This window comes from Sebastes fasciatus, chromosome 6 (assembly GCF_043250625.1).
Source record: "Sebastes fasciatus isolate fSebFas1 chromosome 6, fSebFas1.pri, whole genome shotgun sequence".
In the NCBI taxonomy this organism is placed as follows: Eukaryota; Metazoa; Chordata; class Actinopteri; order Perciformes; family Sebastidae; genus Sebastes; species Sebastes fasciatus.
In genome coordinates, this window is record NC_133800.1 from 24,668,493 (window position 1) to 24,695,907 (window position 27,415).

The 27,415-nt window shown below is 44.1% G+C and overlaps 1 protein-coding gene across 13 annotated transcripts in view; it reads left to right on the top strand.

Moving 5' to 3' along the window:
• The window catches only part of ncor2 (nuclear receptor corepressor 2), a 106,565-nt gene that overhangs the window by 52,989 nt on the left and 26,161 nt on the right, over window positions 1–27,415 (top strand). For 12 of the 13 annotated variants that reach the window (XM_074638693.1, XM_074638700.1, XM_074638701.1 and 9 more), the window contains 15 exons: window positions 959–1,015; window positions 1,715–1,767; window positions 5,194–5,260; window positions 6,297–6,469; window positions 6,706–6,799; window positions 8,610–8,788; window positions 9,567–9,621; window positions 9,720–9,818; window positions 13,051–13,187; window positions 14,932–15,092; window positions 17,216–17,278; window positions 23,114–23,256; window positions 23,435–23,573; window positions 25,227–25,656; window positions 26,848–26,968. In XM_074638693.1, the coding sequence (XP_074494794.1) occupies window positions 959–1,015; window positions 1,715–1,767; window positions 5,194–5,260; window positions 6,297–6,469; window positions 6,706–6,799; window positions 8,610–8,788; window positions 9,567–9,621; window positions 9,720–9,818; window positions 13,051–13,187; window positions 14,932–15,092; window positions 17,216–17,278; window positions 23,114–23,256; window positions 23,435–23,573; window positions 25,227–25,656; window positions 26,848–26,968 (1,971 nt within the window). The remainder of the gene's footprint in view (window positions 1–958; window positions 1,016–1,714; window positions 1,768–5,193; window positions 5,261–6,296; window positions 6,470–6,705; window positions 6,800–8,609; window positions 8,789–9,566; window positions 9,622–9,719; window positions 9,819–13,050; window positions 13,188–14,931; window positions 15,093–17,215; window positions 17,279–23,113; window positions 23,257–23,434; window positions 23,574–25,226; window positions 25,657–26,847; window positions 26,969–27,415) is intronic. The other variant, XM_074638695.1, reaches the window with a different exon arrangement.

The window sequence follows — 27,415 nt, forward strand, 5'->3', positions numbered from 1 at the left end:
CTGCCTCCACAGCGAGGACAGAGTGAAAGGGACAAGGAAGCAGCGCGACGTGGTGGGTGGTGAAGAATAAAGGTTGACGTGCACACACACACACCGGCGGGTTCCGTCTCTGTTGTCACCTCTAAAACCGTCCCCTCCCTCACTGTACCTCCATCCCGTCTGTGAATGTGTCAGCCCTGCCAGTCTCCCTGCGTGGTCACCGGAGGAAGTGAAGTGAGATGGAAAGCAACAGAGCATGCGGTGTGTCACCGAGGAGGGTCTGTTTGATCGATGAAGCGGAGAGAGTGTACCGAGTGGAAAGAGGAAAAGAGTGGGGCGAACATCGAGAGGGGTAGTCTGGGACACTGCTCACACATTTGTCTGCAGGAGCTAAATATAAAAATATATGGAGGAGCAGAGCTGCAGAGAGGTCATCCAGAGACATAGATGCTGCCCAACTTCATGCCCCAACACTTCTCTCTTGCTTTATGCTCCCTTCCAGGAGTTTTAGTTTTAAAAGGCTGATTGTTGTAGGTAGTGAGCTGGAGGTGAGATCTTTCTCTTTCATCAGATGTCTCTTATGAGATAAGCACCAAAGCCCTTTAGCCCCCCCCCTCCTCCTTTCCCTGTTTTTTGCTCTTTCTCTCCCACTCACTTTCTACTCCACTCCCACTTGCTTTCCTGCCTGCCTGCTCTTTCTCCCTCTTCCTCTCTCTGCTCAGGGGAGGTGAGTAATATTTTTTTCTTTTTTTTTCTGGGAGAGGGAAGAGGGAGCTGCGGCCCAGCGTTCAGTTAAAAGCTCTAATAATAGTCGGTGCATCCATCACTCCATACATCCATACATCCAGCCGTCGGTCCGTCCAGCGAGCAGCGGCGTAGCCTCAGCGATCAAGTGAGCGTGCTCACCGCGTTGCCGTGGTGATGGCAGAGGTGCAGGCGGCCGACTAATGTGCTACTTCTGTTTGTGTTCCCTCACCAGAAAAAGGCAGAAGAGGCTCACAGGATACTGGAGGGACTGGGACCCAGGGTAGAACTGGTGAGTGCAGACTTTGATTTTGTGTTGCATGTATTTTTCTATTCCCTGCTCTCATGTTTTTGACATGTGGGAACATTTTATTGAAGGTCAGGTTAGAGGGAGAAAGGATGCTTGGGAGAGACCAGGAACAAGTTGTTAGATGGCTCTTGAGCAGGGGTGTAAAGTGATGAAGTAAAAATATTTGATTACTCTACTCAAAGCTCCATTAAGCAATATTGAACACATTGAATATGATGACTCAAATCAGGGTGCAGTGCACTTTTTTTTTTTTTTTTAAATTGGGACTTTTATTATTTTATATATAATTCCCAGACTACTTTTTTTGGCAAAGAAATATTTTCACTTATTTATTTTAGTCATAAATTTGCTTGCACATACTATATCTGTCCACGCATCTATCCATCCATCTTACACTCATACACACAACGTCTCACCCAGTGAATTTGATCGCTTTGTTCTATTGAACAAATGCAAGACGCTACACAAACCAGGTTCTCCTCTGTCCTGGGGGACATTTATTTTGAGTGACTTCTTTTGATTGAATTTGATCGTATTATTTGTCTTCAGTCAGTCTCAGCTTTGAGTCACGCATTATACTGGGGCAAGATCAGAATCATATTGAGGGCATTTTGCAATCTGTTCATCTACAATCTGTTGCACAGCTGAAAATAATTCTGACTGTTCCTTCTTTTGTTCCAGCCTCTGTACAATCAACCTTCTGACACCAAGCAGTACCATGAGAACATCAAAATGTGAGTCTGTCACTGCATACAGTATGCCTTACACACTTCCACATTACGACATGTTTTATATCCAGCCATTAAAGTAACTCACAAACTGCTGAAGAGAGTTTCACCAGGGACACGAGAGCTCATGTGGGATTGTTTGATATGCAAATTGTGTCACTACAGACAAAAATAATTTGTAAATAATTGTAAATAATGCATTTCAAGCCGTCCTGATGCTCTTGAAAATTGAATACCAGATTCACACAACAACTCTTAATTGCTGGGTTGATCAGAATGAAAGCTATCAACGGACAAAATGCAAGTAAAGCCAGAGAAGCCCTGTACTACGGGGAGAAACTTGACCGGTTATAGATTGTATTTACAGGGGGTATTTGTTTGTGTACAAATTTAACAACTAATAATGGTGCATTATATGCACTCATGTTGTATTCTGCTCCTCTAATTCTTGTATTTTTAAATCTTCTGTCTACTCAAAACTGCTACCAGTACAAACTCGAACTTGGTGACCTTAGAAGCGATTGATTCCTGTAGTGGTTGAGAGGGAGAGAGAGGCAGAGACTCGCCACTCGTCACCACCCTCACACATCTCAGCTCCCCCTTCCCCTTTGGCAGACTGCAAAGAATGGCATTTCAGAGGGGGATGTAAAACTGTCATTATGTAAACTTAGTGATGAAACTTACTGGAATAAACGTGTGTATCGAGGGCAGCTACAAAGGTCTAAAAGATGATGTAAAATGACCTGCGCTGTTAGTGAAATGGTTTTCAGTTTGATTGTGACAATGCAGTAATGGTGGCAATGGCATCATTAGTCTATAGGCTAAGAAACAATTTCTAGTATTATATAGCTGCAGTGTTCATCATTTGCCCCTCGTGTTTTGAATTTGATCCCCAATAAAGTTTTTGAGTTGAGCACACCAGTTTTCTCCTTTTTAATTATGTATAAAATAATATAGTTTTGATTGCAACTTCCAAATGGTACAAAGGCTCACTGTTATATCGCTGTGAGGACCCTGAATATGTGATTTAAGGCTCCAGTAATTTAAAGGGGCTAAATTTGATATCCAGAGCATTAATATAGCATCAAACAACTATTTGCTATGTAAAGATGCTTCAGATCATCTGTGCTCATACAAAAGGTTAGTCAAACAAAGAAATAGAGAAATATAAAAACTAGGGCTGTGAATCGATTAAAATATTTAATCGTGATTAATCGAAAAGTAATCACACATTTTTTATCTGTTCAAAATGTACCTTAAAGGGAGATTTGTCAAGTATTTAATACTCTTATCAACATGAGAGTGGACAAATATGCTTGCTTTATACAAATATATGTATATATTTATTATTGAAAATCAATTAACACAAAACAATGAAAAACCCTCACAGGTACTGCATTTAGCATAAAAAATATACTCAAATCATTACATGGCAAACTGCAGCCCAACAGGCAACAACAGCTGTCAGTGTGTCAGGGTGCTGACTTTACTATGACTTGCCCCAAACTGCATGTGATTATCATAAAGTGGACATGCCTGTAAAGGGGAGACTCGTGGGTACCCATAGAACCCATTTTCATTCACATATCTAGAGGTCAGAGGTCAAGGGAACTTTGACAGCCCTAATACAAACAAAACAAACACGGCTATTGCCTCTGAAAATGGACTAAAATGACTATTGATTTAATTTAGCCCCTGATATTATGACATGAAATATTAACAGCAGGATGTCTGTCTCAGCATCCAAGATTGCGTCAGTTGAATGTTTAATAGATCATGTCCATTTCATATGTTAATGGATATCTGCAGTTAGGGGAGCAGAGAGTATACAACTTTGCGTGGCCTTACCATGTCTATCAATACGGCTCTGTAATCTTTTAAGGACCGTAACTGACTGAGGCACATCAAAGGGGCTGCACGAGGGTTATAATAGCTCGTCTCCACCGTTGGCACCGTGGCATACCACAAGATGTGTCTGACCTCTTAGCCGCACACTGCTCTGTCTTCACTCCTTTTGATCCCTGCGCCGTTTGATCAGTATTATTGCCTCAAAGCAATTAACTGGAAACTCTCCTCTCTCTCTCTCTCTATCTATCCCTCCATGTGTGTGTGTGTGTGTTATTAAATACCACTGTGTCGCTTTGAGCCAGCACAATTGACTTCTTTGTTTTGCTAACCGGTTTGATAACCTTGGCACTCATCCCTGCTGGGATAGATGAGCACCAATATCTCTGTGGAGCTCTCAGCATCTGAGTCCCTCATCCCAGTTCATCTCTCTCCCACTCAGCTAATGATACATCCTTTGCATATTCAGACTACTATGAAAACAAAATCAAACTTTGTGTGCTTGCACCACTGGGAAACATCTGTCACAAGCGTGCGTATAATGAATCTTTCAGCCATCGTGTTTTGGAGGTATTATTCCAAATTACAGTGTTCTCTGATATCTCAGAAGTGGCACAAGGCTTAGAGCAGGACAAAGGAAACCTTTTGTAGGGGTTCAGGGCTACTAATCTTTCCCTTTGCCATCTGGTGTCCAAAGGACAATGCCATCTCTGTCTTTAAAGGGCTTAATCTATCAATCCTTGCCATACCAAGTTAGTTCTCACCCATTATATGCCACGGTGAGAGTGTATATCGACGGTATCTAGCTGGATTTGTCAGCCTTTTCTGCTGCAATGGCTTGGCTCGATACGTGTCTGTTTGTTTGTGTGGGAGTGTTTATATAGGTTGGGGGTTAAGGCTGTTTAGGTTTGACTTGGGTTTGTTATTGCAGATAACATGTTTGGGAAATGGAGAATAGGTCATCCTGTGTGTTTATCCCTCTAAATGTTTTTACATACTATCTTCCCATTTTCAAAAAAAACTCCTACACCACCAGTAGCCCACTTCCTTGTCCTCTGTCCTTGCCTGTGACCCTAAGGACCCTGCGGCTCAGCTGAAGTGACTAATGTAGACTAAGATTACATTAATCAGCGGGGAACGTGACCTTACAACTGACAGATTAAGTGTCAGGAATAAAATTCTGTCTTGCAGCACAGAAAGAGACAAACCGAGCGGCCGCCTAAGGAGATTACTGGCCCTGACCTTTATTTGAAGCGCTGCGGCTGGCTGTTCCCGGCCCAGACAAGTTTTATAAGTTTGGCTCACCTCTCTGTCCTTTCCACCCAGAAGCAAGTTTGAGTTTATCGAGCGTTGGCATACAAGGACGGGCATTGTTTGTGTTTGTGAGTGTGGTTTTTGTTTGTTTATTGGGTAAAGAAGTGAGGCGGAGAAAGTGCAGAGGGTAGAAAGTGTTTGCCCGAGGATCCGGAGAGCATCATGTACTTAGATTTATGATGTGTTTTTGTGAATGTCCTCACCTTATCCTTTTTGTTTCTATCCCTCTGCCCCTCTGTTTTCTCTATGCCTCTCTTTCTTCAACACTCTCAGAAACCAGGCGATGAGGAAGAAACTCATCTTGTACTTCAAGCGGAGAAATCATGCTCGTAAGCAGTGGGTAAGTTGACATTTTTGACTCTCTGCTGGGACTCTGCCCATGACAGATGACTAGTGTGAAACTGGGCCAGCTGCTCCTTGATGTGAGTGGCCATTTTAGGCAGACCAAAGAGGAATAGAGCTCTGGGCATGCTCGCTCTTGTCAGTACTCTTACTGTGCGATTCTCTCACATGGTCATCTGAAAGAAAAAAAAACAACAACAACAAAACAAACCTAGATCTGTTGAATTCACTGTCAGCCAAATACTTCTAATGAGCATTGTACAGGGTTAGTCTGGGCTCTTGCCTGCCAGTGATTGAGGGAGACTGAGCCAGAGAGCATGACTATAAATAAAGCAGGGATCAATGGGGTGAGGTCACGCTAGAGCCAGACGGACATCTTAAAATCAACTGACTTGACAGAAAATCATTATTGCAACTCAAGTTTCACTATGAAATTTGCATCCATCCACAAGTAGGCAATATGATGGGAAAATATTTTTTTTAAACTGTTTCCAACCTCTGACATAGCGCCAGCAACAACTTGTTTCACAGCTCCGCATTTATTGTGTATTGCGAGTTTATGTGAGGCCAGAAAGAACCGATCAAATGCAGCACCTGTATCAAAGCCTGGCGAGCGTCCAGCCATCTCTCGTGTTGTGTCTGTGTGGGGGAGGCAGCTCCTCGTGGGCAGAGTGTGGGGAGACATCACCTTGTGGTTTACGAGCCCACTGAGGGTCGTGTCTCCACCAGGTTTAATGGTCTGCTTTACAGCCTGCGTGTGAGGAAGCTGGGAAAGCGCTGGGCTCAAGGCTAGACTCCCCGTGGAAAACCAACATATCGCTTTGCCCCCTCTGAACATGTCGAGGTTCATGGTGGGACACAACAGAAAGGCCGAGAGCTTACTGAATATAATTATTGAAAAAAAACAGTACTTCCTCAGAGGTAATGGTCCATTAGTTTTCTGTCTTGAGATCAGAGGGAAGACAAAGAAAGAGATAGTGTTGTTATTTCAGCGGATCTGCAGTGGGTTGAGAGATCTTTCTGTGTTGATTCAGGAACAGAAGTTTTGCCAGCGATATGACCAGCTGATGGAAGCCTGGGAGAAGAAGGTGGAGCGCATCGAAAGCAATCCGCGGCGCAGAGCCAAGGAGAGCAAGGTGCGGGAGTACTACGAGAAACAGTTCCCAGAGATCCGCAAGCAAAGAGAGCTGCAGGAGCGCATGCAGAGGTGAGATTTTTTTTCTTCCCCCCATTTCACAGCAGGCAATCTGTGATTGTTCAACAGAGTAAAAAGGCCCTTGGTTTCTGGAACTGACTTAATTGCTTCGATTTGTTGCCTAGTTACATGCTCTGGTTGTAAAGAACTACTGTGGATTTGTTTCATTGTGCGGTGTAGGTGGCTCAGTTACAGGCATGTGTGGGGAGTTTTGAGTGACGGGTCTTCTGTGTTTTTCCCTTTTGTAGCCGTGTTGGGCAGAGAGGAGGTGGGCTGGCCTCGTCTGCAGCTCGCAGTGAACATGAGGTCTCCGAGATCATTGATGGAATATCAGAGCATGAGGTAAGATGTTAAAGATGGTTGGCTCCTCCACTTCCTCTTCTGCAACATTTAGGGTGTATTCACTGGGGCTGGGTACCGAAACACCCAGCACCAAGTAGTATCAAAACTTCTCCATTCAAACCATACCTGCAATCGATCCTTTTTGTGCCCAGCTCTAGAAAAAACTACTATTACTAAACTATTTGTATGGGTTTGCTCGCAGCCAATCACCGCAAGCGGTCTTAGATTTAATGCGACGTGTAATTGACTCACTACCGCAGCCACTAGAACCCATACGGACGGGATTGCCTGCCTGCACATGGCTCTGAACATGGACATGTCTGAGTCAGCAGCTAGCAGCTAAGGATGCTAACAGCACAGGGTGGACGTTACGCTTTCGGGAAGCGTAAGTCGGCATTACCAGTGGTACCCACTGTATGAGCACTGTGCAGTGCGGCGGTGATTAGCTAGCCGGTTGGACATAAACACAGCTTCCATTCACATGATGGGTGTTCAATGAAGTACTCTATTGTTATCGTTATCACTTTAAGGGTACTAGTATTGGTACAGACATCCTTTTTTAAACGATACCCAGCCCTAGTATTCTCACTATCACACTCTTGATGTTCATATTGCTATGGTGGCCAGACATCTGGCTGTCTGGTTGTGTTGAGTGTCACACACGCCGAGGTTGGCACCGCTACCAGGAATGAAACCCAAAGTCTCTGAGGGGGTAGATGAGAACTAGAACTAGCCTACAGGAATGTGACTCAAGCCTTCTTCAATCACTGCAACAAAGTTTTCTTTCAGAGGCATATGCAACACAATATTAGCATATAATACAGCTGTTATACAGATGCTATGGTATGCCACTGGAATATTTGTGGTAGCTAAGCTAGCACGGCTAGCCAAAGCTAAATACGAGCCCTTTAAGGCCACCGCAGCCCAGCGGGCAAGCACAGCAGCATAGCTGCTTTCAATTCAAATGCTCCCAGAACTTTGATAGTTTCTGGCCGTTTTTACAGCCTGTCTCTCTCTCTTTTTTTTTTACAGTCTTCCCTCGTTTCTCTTTCCTCCCTTTATAACATGCGCAGTCGACACATAACGTCAGCTATTGGTGCAACAGTCATTATCGTCCGTGTACTCGTACAATAGTTCTATGATGAATCTAAACTTCAAGGCAGAGAATGTGGAGCGTCAGCATGGGCCATGTAGTAGCTTGCAGATTTAGCTGCTTTTGGAAAAGTTTCAGTATCAAATATGTCGGTCTCGTCTAAGAAAGCACTTTTTTAGCAATTGTTCAAGCCCACTGAGGAAAATTATATAAAATAGAATCGGCTTGAATTGACTTCATACATACCAGCCTATGAAGCAGATTTGCTAATCTTGAGGTGTCTCAGTGTTAAGGACAAGACAGTGCCATGATATCCACTAGTCACACATTAGAGCTGTTCCTCTCATGTCAGCCTGGTCCCATTAAGCTGAGCAGTGTGTCCAATTGGGTTGTCTTGTCTCATCTCAAGAAATGCTTTCTACCTTCCTACCTCCTCGAGATAGCTCAGCGCCTTCCCTTTACTCCCCTCCTATCCTCAGACATTATCTAATTTTTAAGATTTTGTAATGGTTGTGAATTGAAGAGTGACAGGAAAGTGAGAGTTTACATTGACTGCTGAGTCAACGAGACATCCTAAACTTTTTGCTCCTGTCTGCCAAAGACAGGACAGGTTTCATGTCAATATAAGCACCGTGCTGTCAGATAGTTTCCCTCTCGAGACCTACCCACTCACTACAGGATGTTGGTTTCTCTGTGTGTGGCATTTGTGTACATCAGAACACGGAGAAGCAAATGCGGCAGCTTGCGGTCATCCCTCCCATGCTGTTTGACGCCGAGCAGCAACGCATCAAGTTCATCAACATGAACGGATTGATGGAAGACCCCATGAAGGTGTATAAGGACCGGCAGGTTATGAACATGTGGAGCGAGCAGGAGAAGGACACTTTCAGAGAGAAGTAAGCACAACACTTCAGTAAAGCCATGGTGGCAGACATCATTTCTCCTTTTATCTGTATTTCCTAGCAGCTAGATTAGGTTTAGTTGGCCTTACATACACCTAAAAAAAAGCTTTTGACAGTAACATTTGGCATTTTTCACCCAGAATATAATGTATGAACACTTTTTCTTTCAGGCTTTTCACACTCAACTCTGTACATTTCAAATTTTTAGCAAATCCCAAATTATTTTCCAGCTGCATTCTCATTTTGTAACCAAAGTGCTCTTTTTAAGCAACAAGATTGAAGTATGTCTTGTGCTCCCTGTGAAACATGTGTGACCGATAAAGGGTCAGTAAGTTGTTGGTAAGGAAGTGAATCTTCCCCTTTCGTGAGAAACAAGTGGAGGCGTTTCAAGCGTCCAGATCAGATCCAACCCACACAGTAAAATCAGTGACTTTAAAGTCTACCCACATGCAAAAGGAAGAGCTTCAGTTTCCTTTTCTAATAACTTTGATCCAAAACATACAGTAAGATATTTGAAAACTAGTAATTGTCTGGTGTCATTTTTTTAGAGACGTTTTTTGATTTAGGATTAATGGAATAGATGTGGTGTAGCTCTGAGATCAATGTTTTTTTTGTCTTAATTTATCATGTTCCTTTTCTGCGTCAGCGCTGACGTCACCTCATTCTCTGTGTGTTGTTGTGTGATCGGATTTTGGAGTATTTCGGGAAATGTCAGTGATTGTGAGTCATTCCATTAGGAGGTTGCTAGAGTTTCTCTGTTCTGTTCCCACAGGTTCATCCAGCACCCCAAAAACTTTGGTCTGATTGCGTCTTTTCTGGAGAGAAAGGTATTCATTCATTTTCTTTTTTTGTGTGTTATTCTGGTGATCCAATCTTCTCAGGAAATTATTTTTTTTAAAAACAGCCCATTTCTTTCATGTTTCAGACGGTGGCGGAGTGTGTGCTCTTTTACTACCTGACCAAAAAGAACGAAAACTACAAGAACATAGTGCGGAGGAACTACAGACGCAGAGGAAGAAGCCAGGTATTCTCACCTTTCAATCAAGGCCCAATCTCACACACCAAGCTTTGTAGGCCTGAAAATCTGAGGGGCATCACTACATCTTTTTTTTTTTTTAAAGAAGTCTCCTTTTGCTATTGCTAGGCAACCAAGAAGTCAGCTGCAGTCACTTAGCTTACTAATGCCATTCGCTGGTTGGCGAAAAACTTGTTTTCCATTTCAGTCATTGCACCCCAGGCCTGATGCCATTATCTGTTGTTAAACAAGTTTGGCAGAAACCTCCACTACTAACTTTTCCCCTAATTACGGGGGCTACAAAATGTTCTTTCTAATTGCATGAAGTTCCCAAAGTCAACGAGTAATCATGTTAAATAATCGTGATCTCAGTATTGCCCAAAAATAATCGTGATTATAATTTTTGCCCTTTTTTTGCAGCCCTAACAGAGATAAACGTGAGGTATCTGACGTGCAAAAAACAGCATACAAAAGGATTTAAACTCTTTGAAAACTACTGAAAATGGGGCACTTTATTGCTTAAAATGTGTCTTGTGTGCACAGCCTTAATGTCACTGCCAGCACTGAAGCTACAGTGATGTCTTTACAGATCAGTGAGGTGGTCTAAGCCACCCACATGATGAACTGTTCAGAAAAACGCCAAAGGTCACACAGTTGTGCTGATCAAGAGCCACAATTTGCTCAAACCCATCATGTCAGCACTATTTCCATACTGCCCGTTTTTTTAAACACATTGCTAATGAGCTCCCAGTTATTACTTAGCCTCAGATCAGGTGCGAGCTGTTAAACTCCATGGCGGCGGGTGCAAAGGAAATGGCACATTAATTTACTGGCGACCTTTTCCTGTGGGTACGAGGATGGTGTCTCCTGAATCTTTCCTGAAGGAACCTCCGCTCATTACCCGGCGGTTTGCTCCATCTCTTGAGCGGCGGCGGCGGCTAGCACTAATAGCTTGCAGTCACAGAGGGAGGCAGCTACAGAGGAGGAGCAGAAAGTGCAGCGCTCTATGTCAGAATGACTGCTAATAGAGATTATGTTTGGCCAGTGGAGGGATGGAGGGGATAAGTAATAGCTTTAATGCAAATGTTAATGTGTTTCCAGTCTACACTTTCTATAGGGCTGCCCCTGGATCAGCTCGGGGCATATTTACATGTAGACGCCGCGCTAACAGAACTCTATAGTTAGGGCGGATAGATATTATGAGGCTGATGATGTGTCTGTGGGAAGGAAAAAGTGTCTGAACAGAACATGACGCTGGGTGACCATTACATCCTATTGAATTACAGCTTTTATTTGTTTTCTGCCTGAGTTAATTTCAAAGGGAGGGAGAGGACATTAGTGATATTGTGCAAATGGGGATAAAGGTAGCTTCTGTGAATGAAAGGTCCATTTTTATTTTGCTCTACTCTCCCTCTTTTTCAAGCTTTCTCTCCCCCCTTTCATTCTCTGGCTCTCTCTCAATTTGTGTCCTTTTTATGTTCTCTTGCCAGGAGCCACATGTAATGTGTCTTTTTATAGAGCAGACATGTAGTAAAGAGATCAACAAAAGTTCATATTCTTTGGATGAGCATTAGCCCAAAGGCAGCAACTGCAAATGCATCAAATAGAGTCTGATCAGTTTTAAGTATGTCTGCTAGGTGAATGTTGAACAGCGTTTCAGGTTTTTTGGTCAGACTGCATGTCTGTACTAATCTGAACTTCAACCCTAAAAGCCCAGACAGACAGGAAATTGGTAAGGAAGTGGTTCTGGGTGCTTAAAGAGCATATTTCGGAACTCTCGTATCCTGTTTTGTTTTGTCTGTGCAGAAAATGAATAGGATTTTTTAGGTTAGTAACTATTCTGTACTTGAAACAAGTGAAACAAAGTCTTCTGAAATGTCAAAGATAATGTTTCATGTTTTTGCAAATGTCATGGTGTGGTTTGTTGTGTTATCTCATCAAAAAATCAGCCAGACAAAGCGCCCTACTAACCAAGTGTCTACAGCGCATGCAATATAACCGCAACGTCCCGGGTTCCATTCCGCCCCTGGGACCTTTTGTTGTTGCGTGTCTCACCACTCTTTCTCTCTACTATTTCTACACTGATCTTTGTCAACCAAAGGCGAAAATACCCTCAAAATATTATCTTTGAAATTATTCTTAACAAACAAAACAGCCAGATACCATACTGTCTGCAACTGTGTGCCAGATCTGCCACAGGAAGTTGCCTCCTCACTCACTGTTTGCAAACAAGCAGAAAATGTACGTGGTTAAAAGTGAGAGATTGTGGTTCATAATTATAGAGAAACACTGGACGAATCTGCTGAAGTGATACCGTCACTTTCCATAGTGAACAAAAGTATAATACAATGCAAAATGATTCAGGTCATAATTCAATTTTTTGATGTTTGTGCCTCCGCACATTGAAGCATATGTGTCTAAGGCAGTGATTCTCAAAGTGAGGTCCTTGGCACTCTGTCAGGGGGTCTGCAAAATCATTAGCTTATAAAACTGTGCTGTATCATTAAAACATGCATATCTACAGATTGGGACCATTTGCACCAATAAAACAAGCACATTGTGTCCATTACACCCATCCACATTAGCTTTGGGCCAATAGAAACTCTGATATGATTGCGACACACTGCAATAAGCTCATTATTTTTAAGTTGAAGCACTTACTGACAGTCAGCTTTAAACTGGTAAGTTTAAACATCTGGATTTATTAGCACTATGCCTATCTTGCTATACTGTTCATTTTCTGGAAGCTTTTAAGATCAATCACTTAAAATATAGGCTATACATGCTGGCAAGTTGAATCCAAATGCAATTTGAATAAAATCCCCCTCTGTTTAAAGATATATATAAGTGGTATTAACATTCAATAACATTGCAAATTTCCCCGCTGTGGGACTGATAAAGGATCATCTCATCTCGTCTTAACATAAATGTGTTTCTGTTTATCACTATGAAACATGTCTGAAGTATTTAGGTTGAAAAGTTTCAGAATACAAATAGTTTCAATTACATCTAAGAGTACAAATGGTAGTAAGCATTATGCTTATTCAGTGTTACGATTATGAGGGTGTCCTTGGAAAATGTCCCCCCTGTAAGGGGTCCTTGGCCCCAAAAAGTTTGCGAACCCCTGGTCTAAGGTATACAGGTTACAGGAGAGATGTTTGCTGGTAAGTCTGTGTGTCCAGTTACCTGAGATTATCTTTTTAACGGAGCGCCTTTTTGTTTCCTTTTCCTCCCGTCGCAGCACGGCCAGCAGCAGCAGCAACAGCAGCAACAACTGCACCGGGGCAGCCAGGAAGAGAAGGAGAAGGAGGAGAAAGAGAAGGAGGGAGAGAGGGATGAAGAAAAAAATGAAGCCGAAGACAAGGAAGATGGAATGAAGTGAGTCACTTTTTAATACCGACTAAACCTCCCTGCCGGAGTCGTCTCATTTGCATCAAAAACTTTTTGAATTTGTAAGTCTAAACTCTGTACGATGATTCATTAGAGAAGCACGCTGACAGAGTGAGAGGAAAAGATGCAGCCAAGTAAAAAACATTTCCGCCACATTGTATGAGCCTGACCCGTACAGCTGCAACAATCCTCTCACTTTTTCTCCAACACACAATTTTAGAATAATTCCAGGTCAGGCTTCGGCGAATGGAGTAGGAGTAAGTTTTGGCTAAGGGGTAGCGGATCTGGAAATCCAATCATTCTGTAACCCCTGAGCTCTCACTCTCTCACCTCCAGCTAGACTTTCCACCTACTGCAAATTCAAGTGTCCATTCGTTCTCCCTATTAAAACAGCTGTTTTCCTGTTTATGCGTCTCCCCTTTCCCAATAGGATGCCAAATGTCATTTCTGTAATTCTGTGCTTATTTTGTTAGTCTAGGGTTTTTTTTGCTGGAGGAAAATAATCTGTATGATTAACCTAGCTGTAAATGTGAAATGTCACTGTGTAGGGAGGAGTGTGTGTGTGTGTGTGTGTGTGTGTGTGTGTGTTGCAGCGGTGGAGGAGGGGGTGTTTTCAGGCTCAGTGCCAGCAGAGGATGCAAAACAACAGATGGAATATCACTGCTTTCTGGTGCCGGAAAATTAATCGATGAATTCAACAGTCTATGTCTGTATTCACGCACTATATTATGATGTCAGCTGAGGCTGTACACTACAGTAGTTTAGGTCATATTTATTAGCAGTCTTGTTGTACCAGGAGATGATGATGATGATGAGGCATTGCCTGCTGCCTCCCTGCTCTGAGGCGAGGCCAGGGGACTCCGTGACTCCCAGCGCACCCTGCTGCCTGCCTGTCCCTGGCACAGCTGGCTCGCCTATATTTAGAGTGCCACCGGCTCCCCTCAGCAAGATTAATGGCGCTGGGGGAAGATGAATAGAGGTGCAGTGGGTTCAAACTCAGTGGCTGTCTCCTGGCATGCCATTGTGCTGACACTCGATTAATTATCTTTGGGGAAAAAAAGACAGAAAAAGCAGCGTCTGTATACACGTTCACATTTTGTCTTTCAAGTTTGTGTTTCGGTCTGCAGCGTTCTCTAGGAACCTGCAGACAAACATGTCTTTGCCCAGGTTTGTGGCACTAAAGCCCAATGTAGAGGTCAAACCGCATAAGGGACACGATGGTGATGGATGTATGTTCGAATACAATTTTTAGGTCTGACTGAATAGCAGCATGGCCCATATTTGAGTCTCAGAAAAGTTTGTATCGGTATTATTTAACTAGTGAGATCTCCCTACACTTTTTTTTTAACAATTACTAAACACAATATGATACATCTTTAGGATTTTTAAGGATATACCACAATGTCCACAGCAGCCTGCAAGTATTATCGCTGTAGTACATTTGGTGTTGCTAGCTCTGTACTACAGCACTTAATGAAAGGTTGTGTTTGGGGCTTTTTGCCTTCATTCTGATCTTCAGTGGTGAAACACATGCTCTGTTGGAGTGAGAACATTCGGTTGTTTGGCAATAAAAGCACTTTATTTTGTATAAATTATTATAATCAGTGTCCTGCAATGCTGCCCCTGTGTATATGGCTTTGAGTGCTACAGTATATCAGTGACCCATCATATGTACACCGTCACACACTCCAGTGTTTCTCTTGCTGACCGCTTTGACATTTCTCAAACACAGGGACGACACCTCTGGAGAAGATGCAGAAGACAAAGAGCCCACCGTGGCTTTCAAGGGTCGACGCACAGCCAACAGCCAGGGGCGTCGCAAGGGCCGCATCACCCGCTCCATGACCAGCGAAGTGGAGGAGACCACCACACCGCCACTCAACAATGAGCTCGGTCAGTCTCCGCTGCACTGCACAGTAGTGCCAGTTTTCTCCTCTGTCCAGTGTTATTTTAACATTTTAGCATGCGGCTGAAGGCACATCACATACTGTAATTTGAGAGGGTGACGTGGGTAAACATCATGAAATTAATTGTGGTTCAAATTGCAGTTAAACCATCCGATCAGCCTGAGCATTAAGACCACAGGGTATAACGCATGCGCAGTGTAACTGATGACGCGTTGATGACACGTGACCCCCGCCCCTTTCCTTCTGAGAGCATAGAGATACGTGTGTGGATGTGTGGCGAGACTTTGATGTGCGGGGGCTGCTGGTTGTCCGCGGTGAGAAAGAAAAAAACGGTAGATGACGGGATGAGAGACAACGTAGTGTAACGTTAAACAGACATAACAAGGCTGCTGAATGAGAGGCATCCGCCGATACGTTACACGGAAACACACCATGTTAATAATAACTCATGATCTGTTTTTAAAGTCAGGCACCTTGGCGGAGGTCTGCGCTCTCCAAGTGCCATTCTAGTTCACTTGTGTGATTTCTAACTTGATCCAAAACATTAGAGGACCTTTTATGCTCATTTTGTATACTTGTCTTTTGTTTACATGCTTTAATGTTCAAAAACTTGTTATTGTTCTCATACTGGCTGTGCTGCAGCACCTCTTTTCATCCTCTGTCTGAAACGTTGTTTGAGCTCCTGGGGCAAAAAAAAAAAGGCCCACTCTGCTGTGATTGGTCAACCGAGCCGAACTCTTCGGACTTCGCTCTTACTAGCTTTGTTTGAGGCCGTGCCAAACTAGCCACTAGGCAGGTATTATGCAGATGTGTTACTTGGTGACATCACCAAGTTACGGAAGAAAAGGCGGGACTTTGAGCGAGACATTTCAGGCAGTTTAGGAGCAGTGTTTCTGTGGGTGAGAGTAACTCCCTTTGGCCTGGACTTCAAGCTTTATAACTTTGCAGACCTTTTACATGCACAAAATAACAATTTAACACACTAAAGAACTGGGAAAAAGCACAAAATCATAATAGGTCCTCTTTTGTTTGCTGATGTTGCTGCTTTGACACCTGAATTTCCCTCCGGGGATTAATAAATGTTCATCTTATCTTATCTTATCTTAAGATAATAAAATAGCTAAAAGCAATAATGTAGTACAATTAACTTTACACCTGTCAGGAGCAATGAAACAACAGCTAAGATTTACAGATAAGCATTTCACTTCTATTACGCAGGCTTGACTTTGTCACCTTTGATCTATTTGTGGCCTCCTGTCCCACACCACAAGAGTGCACTGTTGTTCCTTTTGTCTTCATTCACTTATTCAGTCCTGCACTCACTTTTTTACCTAAGTGACACTCATAAATGGCATAAAATGAAATCAAAACAGCGAAAAAAAAGTGTGGCTGCATAAGATGTGTAGCTTAAATCCCATCTGTTGGCAAAAGACAAAAGTATTATTTAAGGACGAAATATTCTGTGTGTCAGCAGTGTCCCCCCGCTTAGCTCTTTGTTTCCTCGCAGATGGCAAGTCAGCCATGCACACAGTAACACTCGCTGCAGGCTATCAGGGATTTTTGATGTTTCAGCAGTTGTGTGTAGATGCTGCGGTCGCTCCTGCAGTCAGGTTTAGTCACAGGGAATCCCCAGGTGACTCGGGCCGTAGGGGGCTCTGATCAGCGGCCCCCTTTCCGTTGCTGTTTGCTCCCTTGCTGGCAGCGGCGCTCGCTGGCCCGCGGTGCCCTTCACACGTCCGTACAGAGGACACAGAAGCACGGGCTTCCACTCTGCTGTCTGCCAGGCAGGGCCAGGGTCGACCTGGCTTATGGGCCGCGCAGGGAAAAAAGCCAGTTGTTATGTCTATAATCATTAACTGACTTCTCTCCTTGGATTTCCTGCTTCCTCCATCTAAAACAAACAGTCCTTAGCGACCCACGCTGCGGTGCCTCACTGGCAAGCTGCACAAGCTACCCTGCCCCCCACCCTCTTATTCTTCTCTAATTTCTCTCTCTCCTTCCTTTCCTCTTGTCAGTCACTCCCTAACTGACTTTGTGACAACTGCCCACTCCCCCCCCCCCTCCTCCCGCCTTCTCTGACTTGGTGGTTCTCTATTTTTTTTTTAACAGCCAATCTGGAGATGAATGAGAGCTCACGCTGGACTGAAGAAGAGATGGAAACTGCCAAAAAAGGTAAACCTTTCTCGCTGTGAAGTATATAACTTAATTGCAGTTGCTGTGTATTATAATAGAATTGCCACTCTAGCAGCAGCTCAAGCATTGTGTTTTTTTTTTTTTGAAAGCATAGACAAGTGATGCGGCTGCAACTTCCTGTTAGTGAGGCAGCAACCGCCACGTGCTGCCTGGTTTCGTCTATACGTGTATATCAGTCTGCCTGGACTGGCTCTGTCGCTCTTTGGAGCCGTTTCCCCGTCTCTCTGGGTCAAGGCAGTCTGTCTTTTTTTTTTTTTTTTATCACGCAGGCTGTAAAGTCTGCCTCTTATCAGCCAGCCCCCGCACATGCAGCAGTTGTTAACTCAACCTGTTTATTGTCTCTGACTGAAGATTACCCCGAGGCCTATGGCTGATTCACAGAGGTCGCCGACCTTCTGCCCATTTTCCTAGAACAGGCGCTCCATGTATGACAGTGTTTGTTGCGTGCAGCCATGAGTCTGTTACTGATATAATGAGCTACTCACCTTCAGTGGTTTGTAATGCGTGCTGCTCTTTGAATAGGGATTCCCCATTGATCTGTTGTACCGGATTGACGCTCCAATCTGGTTCTTATCTGTTTGGGTATTTAAAAAAACACTTGTTGCAGGGAGTAATGTTAAGATTTATAAATATTGTTCAGCCTCAGCTGTGTTTTTAAAGGTCATATTGATAACATTTTTATGTAAATGAATAATTTTAAATAATAATACATCCACAGAGCTTTTAGAAAGGTGCCGAATAAAAGTATGGCTGTTTGTAAACAAAAATATTACGATCTGAATTAATCATTTAAAATATTTTGACGGGTCCAAAATTAATGCTCTGTTTTGTTTACCTCTGTGGAAGATATCTGACGTTTGGTTCCCACTTAGGGGGAAAGCAATTGAACGGGGGAGAGAGAATTCAATAGCGAGTTGCTGAATGTTATCAAAGTTATCAATAGCACCTTTTAAATGCATCTTTTTGTACATGATTTTTTTAAAGTATTGGTTTTAGTTGGCAGTACCATCTTTGTAATGTCAAGTCCTGTTTTCTCTACTTGACTCAACACTTATTTCGTTGCATGGCGGCTGCTGCTTTGTGGCCATTTGTAGATGAGTCATCTTGCTTTGTGTGACTCTCAGTTCTGCTTCTGACTAACTTAACCTTTCCCCCTTTGTAATCGACAGTAGACGAAGTGCATCTTGCAAGCAGCATCTTGAGTGTGATATTGAATCCACATTTGCTCATCATTTGTCGCAGTGATTCTCAAAGTGCGGTCCGTGGTTACTCTGCCAGGGGGGGCCGTGAAATCATTTGCTTTAAATTATTAAATTGTGTTGTAACATTAAAAAGTGCATATCTACAGATGAGGATCATTTGCAGCAATGAAACAAAGCATGTTGTGTCCATTACTCCCAATCGTGTTAGCTTTGGGCCAATAGAAACTATGATATGATTGTGACACACCACGTCAATCTGCCACGCATCAGTCACTTCACTCAGAGTGCAACGAACCGGTACTGCTGCTGCTTAGCTTAGCTTATTAGCCAGCTAGCTAGCTGGCGAGCATGGAGAAATATTTGAGTCAGTCCACATCTTCAAGTGACGCTAAGACCAAACTATTGATTACGATTAATTGTTATGATTCTGAGGGGGTCCTTGGAAACATTTTCTACCCTGCAAGGGTAGTTTGAGAACCTCTGATTTATCACGTCTGTCTCATGCTGTGTATCTGTGTGTGTGTGCGGTGTCTCCTGGAATTTGGGGTTTGTGTATGCGTGCAGGTTTGTGTGTTAAGGGGTTACTTTGCGATAACCGGCGCTGGCCCGGCTTGAACACAGTCCTGTGTAGTAATCCCGGTTAATGTCTTCAGTTCCATTCTCCTGCAGCGGGATTAGTGGGGCTCTCCATCCCGGCGGATTAGCCTGGCAGCTTGGTGGGAGCAGGGCTTCTACGAAGGGCTTATGTAACCGCAACCACAGAGCCCCAGCTACAGTCCTGAGGGCCGAAGAGGAGGAGCCGCTCTCGCCGTTTTTCATCAGTTCTAACTGCCGCCCCCACACCTGCCAAAAGGGATTCCCCTTCCAAGATCTGAACCCTCCCCATTTCTCCGTAGTATTGAATAAGCTTGTCAAGGTGCTCTCCCTTGCATATGCTTGACAACATGTATATATTTTGAAGAGGCTTAGGTGTCTTGATGCTAATGTGTTCATCCCCTCGAGCTAAACAGATCTGAATAATGGCATTTATAGTGCCTGGCAGGACATCGGCATTCCAGCATGGCAGCGCCAGCCAGCGCCGCCGTCGAGGATGGCATGGCCACACTCGGAGATGGATCACTGTTGTCTTCACTGCTCGTAAAGACTGCTACCTCATACGAGGGACGGCCAGCCTTTGTAAAGCCTCTCTCCTAAACCCACTAGTTCTGCCTGCCTGCGTGGATGTGTGTGTGCGCAAGATATGGTTGTCTGCGTGCACTTGATCCAAGCTGTGTGTGTGTGTTTGCATGTGCGCCCTTCTTGGCTGGCGTTTATGTAAGTGCACTAATCTGGCAGGCTTTGCTCGGGTGCAGGCAGGCAGGCAGCTGGATAATGGCCCCTGCTCTGCTTGCTGGAAGAACCCATTTAAAGGAGCAGCAGGTAGAGAATGCCATACTATTATCTTTTTTTTTTTTCTGTCTTTCCCCTCCACCGTCGCTCTATCTCCGTCTCTCGTTCTGCCCGTCTCCCTTCGGATGGGAGATGGCAGCGGCCCAGATTGGCAAGAGCTGTGGAAGATTTGGCAAGCGCCTCTTTTCCCCACTCACTCCGTCTCTCCCCTCACTCTGCTGTGTTGTTATAGACTGGAGAGAGGTCACATTCAAGATGAAAAGCAGGTCAGTCAGGAAAAATGTGAAAGCCTTTATGCTTTCTCATGGTATCAACATCAACTCCCCCCGCCCTCCTCCCTCCCACCTCCCTGTCTCCCCCCTCTTCTCACTTTGCTTACTCTCCACTTCTGTATCCTTTCCTTTCCTCCATTGTCTCTCTGGCTCAGTGGCTCTGCTCTCTCTATATCTTTCCTCCCTCTCTCTCTCTCTCTCTCTCTCTCTCTCTCTCTGCTCTCTCTCTCTGCTCTCTGTTTACTCTTGGACTGCCTGAGTGTGTGTTTGCGTCTGTGTGCTAGAGTATTAACAAGAGAGACAGAGAGAGAGAGAGAGAGAGAGGGTTCGAGTGTGTGTGTGTGTGTGTGTGTACTCACTCATGCGTTTGTGTGTGTGTGTGTGTGTGCCGCGGTGCCTGCTGGCAGACTGAGGTAGGGGGAGGGACGGACCGACCGAGAGAGGGAGGGAGGGAAAAAAAAGAGAGATAGAGGAGAGATCAGATGAGGGGAGAGAGAGGCTGAGCACATAGCACCGCCCCACAGTCCCACTTTCCTGTGGAAGTCTTCCCAGACGACCGCCATTGGGGAGAGAGACACGGCGGAGAAGAACAGACCAGCACTCACCGAAGCACGGGGAAGACCGAGCGAGAGGGGAGAAGAAGGAGGGGAGGAGGCCAGGAGCATGTGCTGTTTTGGAGCATGTCAACCTGACCCCGGCTCAAGTATCAAGCCAGCTGGCAGGAAGAGCGCCGAGTCTGAGCTGTTTTCATCTCCTCTGCTCTGGATCGGAAGGCCCAGCCCTGAAGAGATTCCCGGCTGGCCCCTCTAGAGATCAGACCGTCTGATACTGTCATCCACCGCAAGGCCACGACACGACGGCTGGAGTGACAGGCATGTGACAGACAGGAACAACCACTTTTCTGGCTGCACCAGGTGTTGATTGGACTTTCTCTGGGAGGAGCTAATGGGAATACAGTGTCCTGATTGGCTGTGAGGCGACCACCTGCTTCAGTATCGCCGCTGCTGATTGGATGTTTGTTCCATGTGTGTTGCTCCAGCAACTATGGCCCCGAGTCAACCAGAGCTGCTGAGGACTGTGTGCTTGCATATGATGGAATAAACCGGAGCGAGGGGTCATAACAAAGTGACCTTTGACTTTCCAGTAAATGAATTGCATTGTTATCTTCAGGTTCAGTGGGTGCAGCAAAGTGTTTGCCTTACTTGTGTGTGAATGTGTGTGCCACTCTGAGCATGTGTGTATGTTTGTGCGTAATCTGGAGGGTGCCTGACTTGTAGGGCAGTCTGCCCCCCCCCCCCACCCCCCCTCTCGTGAGACAGCTGTAAAAGGTTAATAGGTGTCGGTCATGTGTCTCGGTCCGCTTGGAGCGAGTCAGGCTGGTTGGTCTTCTTTTCTTCCTCGGAGAAGCTTTTCCTAGTAATGCCTTTTAGTGGCAGCGATGAATATTTCAGCTGAAAAACCTTCCACTTTAACACTTGACAGGTTGTAGGTGCGCGGCGGCTTTTAGACACCAGCAGCTCAGACTTGAAGATCACCTTTGCTTGTTTTGGTAGATCTTTTTATACTCGATTATTAATTTCTCAGCATGACGGTGAATATTATACGACTCTACTCGCACAGCTTTTCCAGCCCTTTTGGCAAAAGTTTTTTTTTTATATATCAGTAGATATGTGTGACAGAGGTAGTGTTTGACTTTTCTGGCTACTTTATCATATTTTGGGTGACTTGTTTATATGTATTTCTATATCTTGATCTTGATAATGAGTATTTTGTGAATAGTACCCTAGAACTTCCAGCTTTTATCTCAGCTATTACTTATTAACAGCGTTATTCAATAGAGCGTTGATATCAGAGCCAATCTCTCTGATTAATATGAGAGTTGACAGGGCCGTAAGCAGCTGTCCTTTCCTCTCCTTTGGCTCGGACTCGTGCTTGTTGTCCTACTGCCTCCATTAAGCGATGAGATGCAGAGACCTCTGAACCCATGTCCAAGGTTATTCCAGGAGGTGTTGGCTCTGTGCCTGTTAATAACACACACACCACCACCACCACCCCTCCTCACAACCCTCCTTTGAGAGGCTGTCCTGTTGCCAGGACCTGTCAAGCTGGCACAGGAAACAAGTGGGTGGTGTAAGCTAAGCCTCTTACAACACACACTGTTAATGAGCTGCCTTTAGCTAACAGCAGACTCTGGGGGGGAAACACCGGAGCAAATTCTACGCTATCTGTCTTTCTCACTCACTCGCACTCACACAACGACTGCTCTCTACCTCGCTTCTTTTTTAGCACACATGCACTAAACGCTTCTGTATGTGTGCGTGTGCGCTTCATGACAGGTTGATCTATCACAGCTCTGGCCCAGCGGGTGCCTGCAGACTCTTGTGTAAGGCACAATCATGTGCTTGACTGAGTAGAGGACCAGAGTTTCTTGGAACTGGGTCACGTCAAAGTCAGTCAGAATATGACACAGAGTGACCCCAGTTGGGAGAGTCGGTGATGTCACTGGTATGACTGACGTTGCAGCCACCACACCACCTCTCTTACTCTGGGTCTCTCTCTCGGTGTCTCTACTTGGGAAGCATATGGCGTCCAGCCACGCTGCTCCTGCTGGCAGAGTAGGACTGTGTCTATGTTGCATTGTGAACTCCCAGGCTGTGCTACAGTTCTGACAGCTGTATAGAGACAGATGTTTATGGCTATTGACTTACTATAGAGGGACTTCCATACTGTGCACTTGAAGATTGTGGTTGATATCGATTATCATATATAAATCAAAATAACCATTACATTAATAATTTTTTACAACAAATGCACTTTGCACAGCTCACGTCATGTTTTTTTACAACTACGGAGTGGAGACGTAGTGGTGCAAGGCCACGTGTCAACCACGTCCGGCTCTCTTTGTTCCCCTCCCATCCTAATCCCTCTGCCTGTCCATCTGTTATTCCCAGGCCTTCTCCAGTATGGTAGGAATTGGTCCGCCATCGCCAAGATGGTGGGATCAAAAACCGTGTCGCAGTGCAAGAACTTCTACTTCAACTACAAGAAGAGGCAGAAACTGGATGAGATTCTGCAGCAGCATAAAATGAAATCGGTAAGCGCAGGGACAGGTTTTTTTGCGAGCCATATTTGCTCCACGTGGGGCCGACAAAGTAAAGTCATTCATGCTTTTTGTGCGCAACCAACTATAAGATTGTGTCTGGTTTTCTTCTGGATCTGAAAGATTTTTGTTCCCCAGGCTGTTTTTATTTAGTGTGTTTGTTTTGACCCAGGAGAAGGAGCGAAAGGCCCGCCGTAGGGGCAAAGCACTGCAGAATGAGGAGACCAGTGCCCCGTATGCAGCAGAGGAGGAGGAGATGGAGGGTTCAGGAGCCAGCGGCAATGAAGAGGAGGCCCCTGAAGATGGAGAAGGTACACCACTCCCAAGAGCTGCATGCTAATTGTAAAAGAAAACACTGTATAAATCAAAGCTTCTATTTTACCTCCATTTATCAATTGAGGTTTATCTTTTTGAGCATTATGAAGCATTTTACTGTTAACAATTTTACTGATTGTTGTATTTCGGTGTATAGTAGTTTTACAGTAGTAAAGTGGTTTTAACATACAGTAGTTCTGCATCAGCGTTTGATTATGTAAGATGATAAGAATCTTGCTTGCTGCTGTTTTTTTGTCAAATGTACTGAGTAAAGCAAAATGGGTGCCCTTACAGGGCTACAGAATATGTACAATCCCTGCACACTTTATTAGGTACACCTTATACAATTTAATTAGGGCTGTCAATCGATTTAAAATATTTCATCGCAATTAATCGCATGATTGTCCATAGTTTATCAGGATTAATTGCAAATTAATCACATTTTTATCTGTTCAAAATGTACCTTAAAGGGAGATTTGTCAAGTATTGAATACTCTTATCATCAAGGGAGTGGGTGAATATGCTGCTTTATGTGAATTTATGTAAATATTTATTATTAGAAATCAATTAACAACAATGACAAATATTGTCCAGAAACCCTCACAGGTACTGCATTTAGCATAAAACATATGCTCAAATCATAACATGGAAAACTCAAGTCCAACAGGCAACGACAGCTTACAGTGTGTCAGTGTGCTGACTTGACTATGACTTGCCCCAAAACTGCATGTGATTATCATAAAGTGTGCATGTCTGTAAAGGGGAGATTCGTGGGTACCCATAGAACCCATTTTCATTCACATATCTTGAGGTCAGAGGTCAAGGGACCCCTTTGAAAGTGGCCTTGCCAGTTTTTCCTCGCCAAGATTTCGCGCAAGTACGGAGCGTTATTTAGCATCCTTAGCGACAAGCTAGTATGACATGGTTGGTACCAATGGATTCCTTAGGTTTTATAGTTTCATACAATGCCTCTATCTTCACTTCACTTTAATTAGTTGCGTTAAAATGAATTTTATTCAACTATATGTTCATCAATGAGGTCGTAGTTACTACTGTAATTCTCAACCCCTCATATTTGTAAATGGGGTGGGCAAAACATTAGAGACACCTCTCAATATAATGCAGTCCAGTTCAAAACCAATGCAAACAGCCTCAATAATACCTCTCTCACAGTGTCGTTCAAAACTGTCTTTGTAATGGCAGAATCTATGGCTTAGCTGTTGTATTGGATTGCCTTAGATTGTATAGTTACACCTACTACCACTGAGTGTATATAATATAATATAACAGTGAAACTCTTGGAGTAGCTCCCTGTTGGCTTAAAGAATCATGTTCTGCAATGACAAACATAAAAGCATCCTGAAAATCCTGCTGTAGTTTGTTGATAGAGGTGGACCGTGTAGCCTGCACTTCCACAATAGAGCGCTAAAGCCCCGGGGGATTTCGTCCATCATCCCAATTGGTTTTGTGTTCCTCTTTTTTGTACAGTGAAACCTGATTAGGTAGAAGACTGGCACTGTGAAGAATCTGGTTTAGCAGAAAGAGAAGGGGGAAAGATGAAAGAAATTAGGACAAGGAGATATAACATGATTTACAGTATAAGGCCACTCTTCTGATCTGCGTTTCCTTTTGTCTCCTGTCCCTGCCAGGTGGAGCCAACAACAGCTCTGACACAGAGAGCTTGCCCTCGCCACACTCATCAGAGGACAGCAAGGCCAAGGAGGAAGGCTCCAGCAGGTCAAAGGCCAGCTCCACCACCGGGGACAAGGACGCGGCCAGGTCGGACATGGGCCAGGCGGCCGACGAGAAACCTCCAGTCAAGGAAGATGCAGAATCGGCTATTAAGCAGGAGATAAAGACTGAGATAGGGGAGCCCAACAAAGAGCAACAGCAGCCGACACCACCCAGCGATGTCGTAGATAAAAAACCTCCTACTGCAGAGATGGAGGAAGTCAAATGCTCCACCAAGAGCTCCAAGAAGGACCACGGGCCCAAAACCGGTTCCCATGGGGACAGTGACTCTAGTGCCACTTGCAGCGCTGATGAAATGGAGGAGACGGACAACACAGACAAGCACAGGTGAGCGCTTGTAGCAAGAGATGTAGGGGACATTTTTCAAAACGCAAAAAAAAAATTGCATTTTTTTTTTTTTTTAATTTAAAAAATAATGTGATACTATCTCTTTCCTCTTCTGTTTTATCAGTGACATCATTGGGCCTGCTTGAGACTGTTAGTGTCAAAGGGCTTCTGGTTTTTGAGCAGTGGTTTACTAGGTGTCCTACTTCTGTGGTCTACCACAGCAGACATCAGAAAATAAAGCAGCGAGGGTTTTGAAGTGTTATTGGTTGCCTAGCTACACCGTACAGCAGGGAAGCCATATTTGGCAAGCCACTTGTGTGTACACCACAGGTTGCTCTTTTCTATCAACCAAAGATTTTATTTGTACTTTGTATGAATGAGAATATATATATGAGTGCGTGTGTGTGTATCTATCTATATATATAGAGAGAGATATATATATATATCTCTATATTTATATAACTATCTATACTGTATAAATCTATATATATGTAGTGAATGAGGCCACAAGAATGGGTGTCAAAGTGCGTGGGAGGAGTGATTAGTCTTGTTTGCACGGTATTTGTTCAATTTTTTCCATGACAGCAGACTGCATGTACTGGCAGAGCCGGGGGAAAAGCTGCCCTCTCTGCCAAAGCAAACAAAGGGAGTGAGTGAGTGAGTGAGTGAGTGAGTGAGTGTGTGTGTGTGTGTGTGTGTGTGTGTGTGTGTGTGCGCGCGCGCGCATGTGTGTACACACTTTTGTGTTGTTGTGCATCAAAGCGCGTGTCTATCTGTGATTCCGAGTATATTGTGTGCTTTCAACAGATGTGCGAGACATGGATATGGATTTTTCCTTGCAATTCGTTTCCACAGTCTCGGGCTCTGTCAACACACATCCTACATATATCCCCACACACAAACACACACACACACACACACACGCACGCACATCCCATGTATTCATTTTTGCTTTCGCCATCCTTTGAATACTTAAATAACCTTGTTTAGTGAGTGAGGATTTGTGACTGTGCCTGTGTCCCTTGCGGGAATGGGTAGGCAGGCATGTGGGATGGAAACACAATCAGAACCTCTGCCCTCTTTTGTGTGTGTTTTTTTTTCTAGATTAAAAAAAAATCTAATGCAATGTTGTATTTTGGCTCAAGCTGGCAAAGCCAACTTATTTCTATGTGTGTGTCTTTGTTTGTGTAGAATGACTTCTCCAAGGCCAAGTCTACTGAACTACGCTCATGATGGGGTCATATCCTCTCCACTGCAGAAGCCCTTGGACCTGAAGGCGCTCAAACAGAGGGCTGCTGCTATCCCACCTATTGTGAGTCACTAGTTTGTGTGTCTCATTGTGTGTATTTTAGGGCTGTCAATTGAATAAAATATTTAATCGCGATTAATCACGATAGTCCATAGTTAAATCACGGATAATTGAAAATTAATCGCACATTTTTTTTATCCGTTCAAAATGTACCTTAAAGGGAGATTTGTCAAGTATTTAATACTCTTATCAACATGGGAGTGGGCAAATATTCTTGCTTTTTGCAAATGTATGTATATATTTACTATTAGAAATCAATTAACAAAACAATGACAAATATTGTCCAGAAACCCTCACAGGTACTGCATTTAGCATAAATAATATGCTCAAATCATAACATGACAAACTGCAGCCCAACAGGCAACAATAGCTGACAGTGTGTCAGTGTGCTGACTTGACTATGACTTGCCTCGAACTGCATGTGATTATCATAAAGTGGGCATGTCTGTA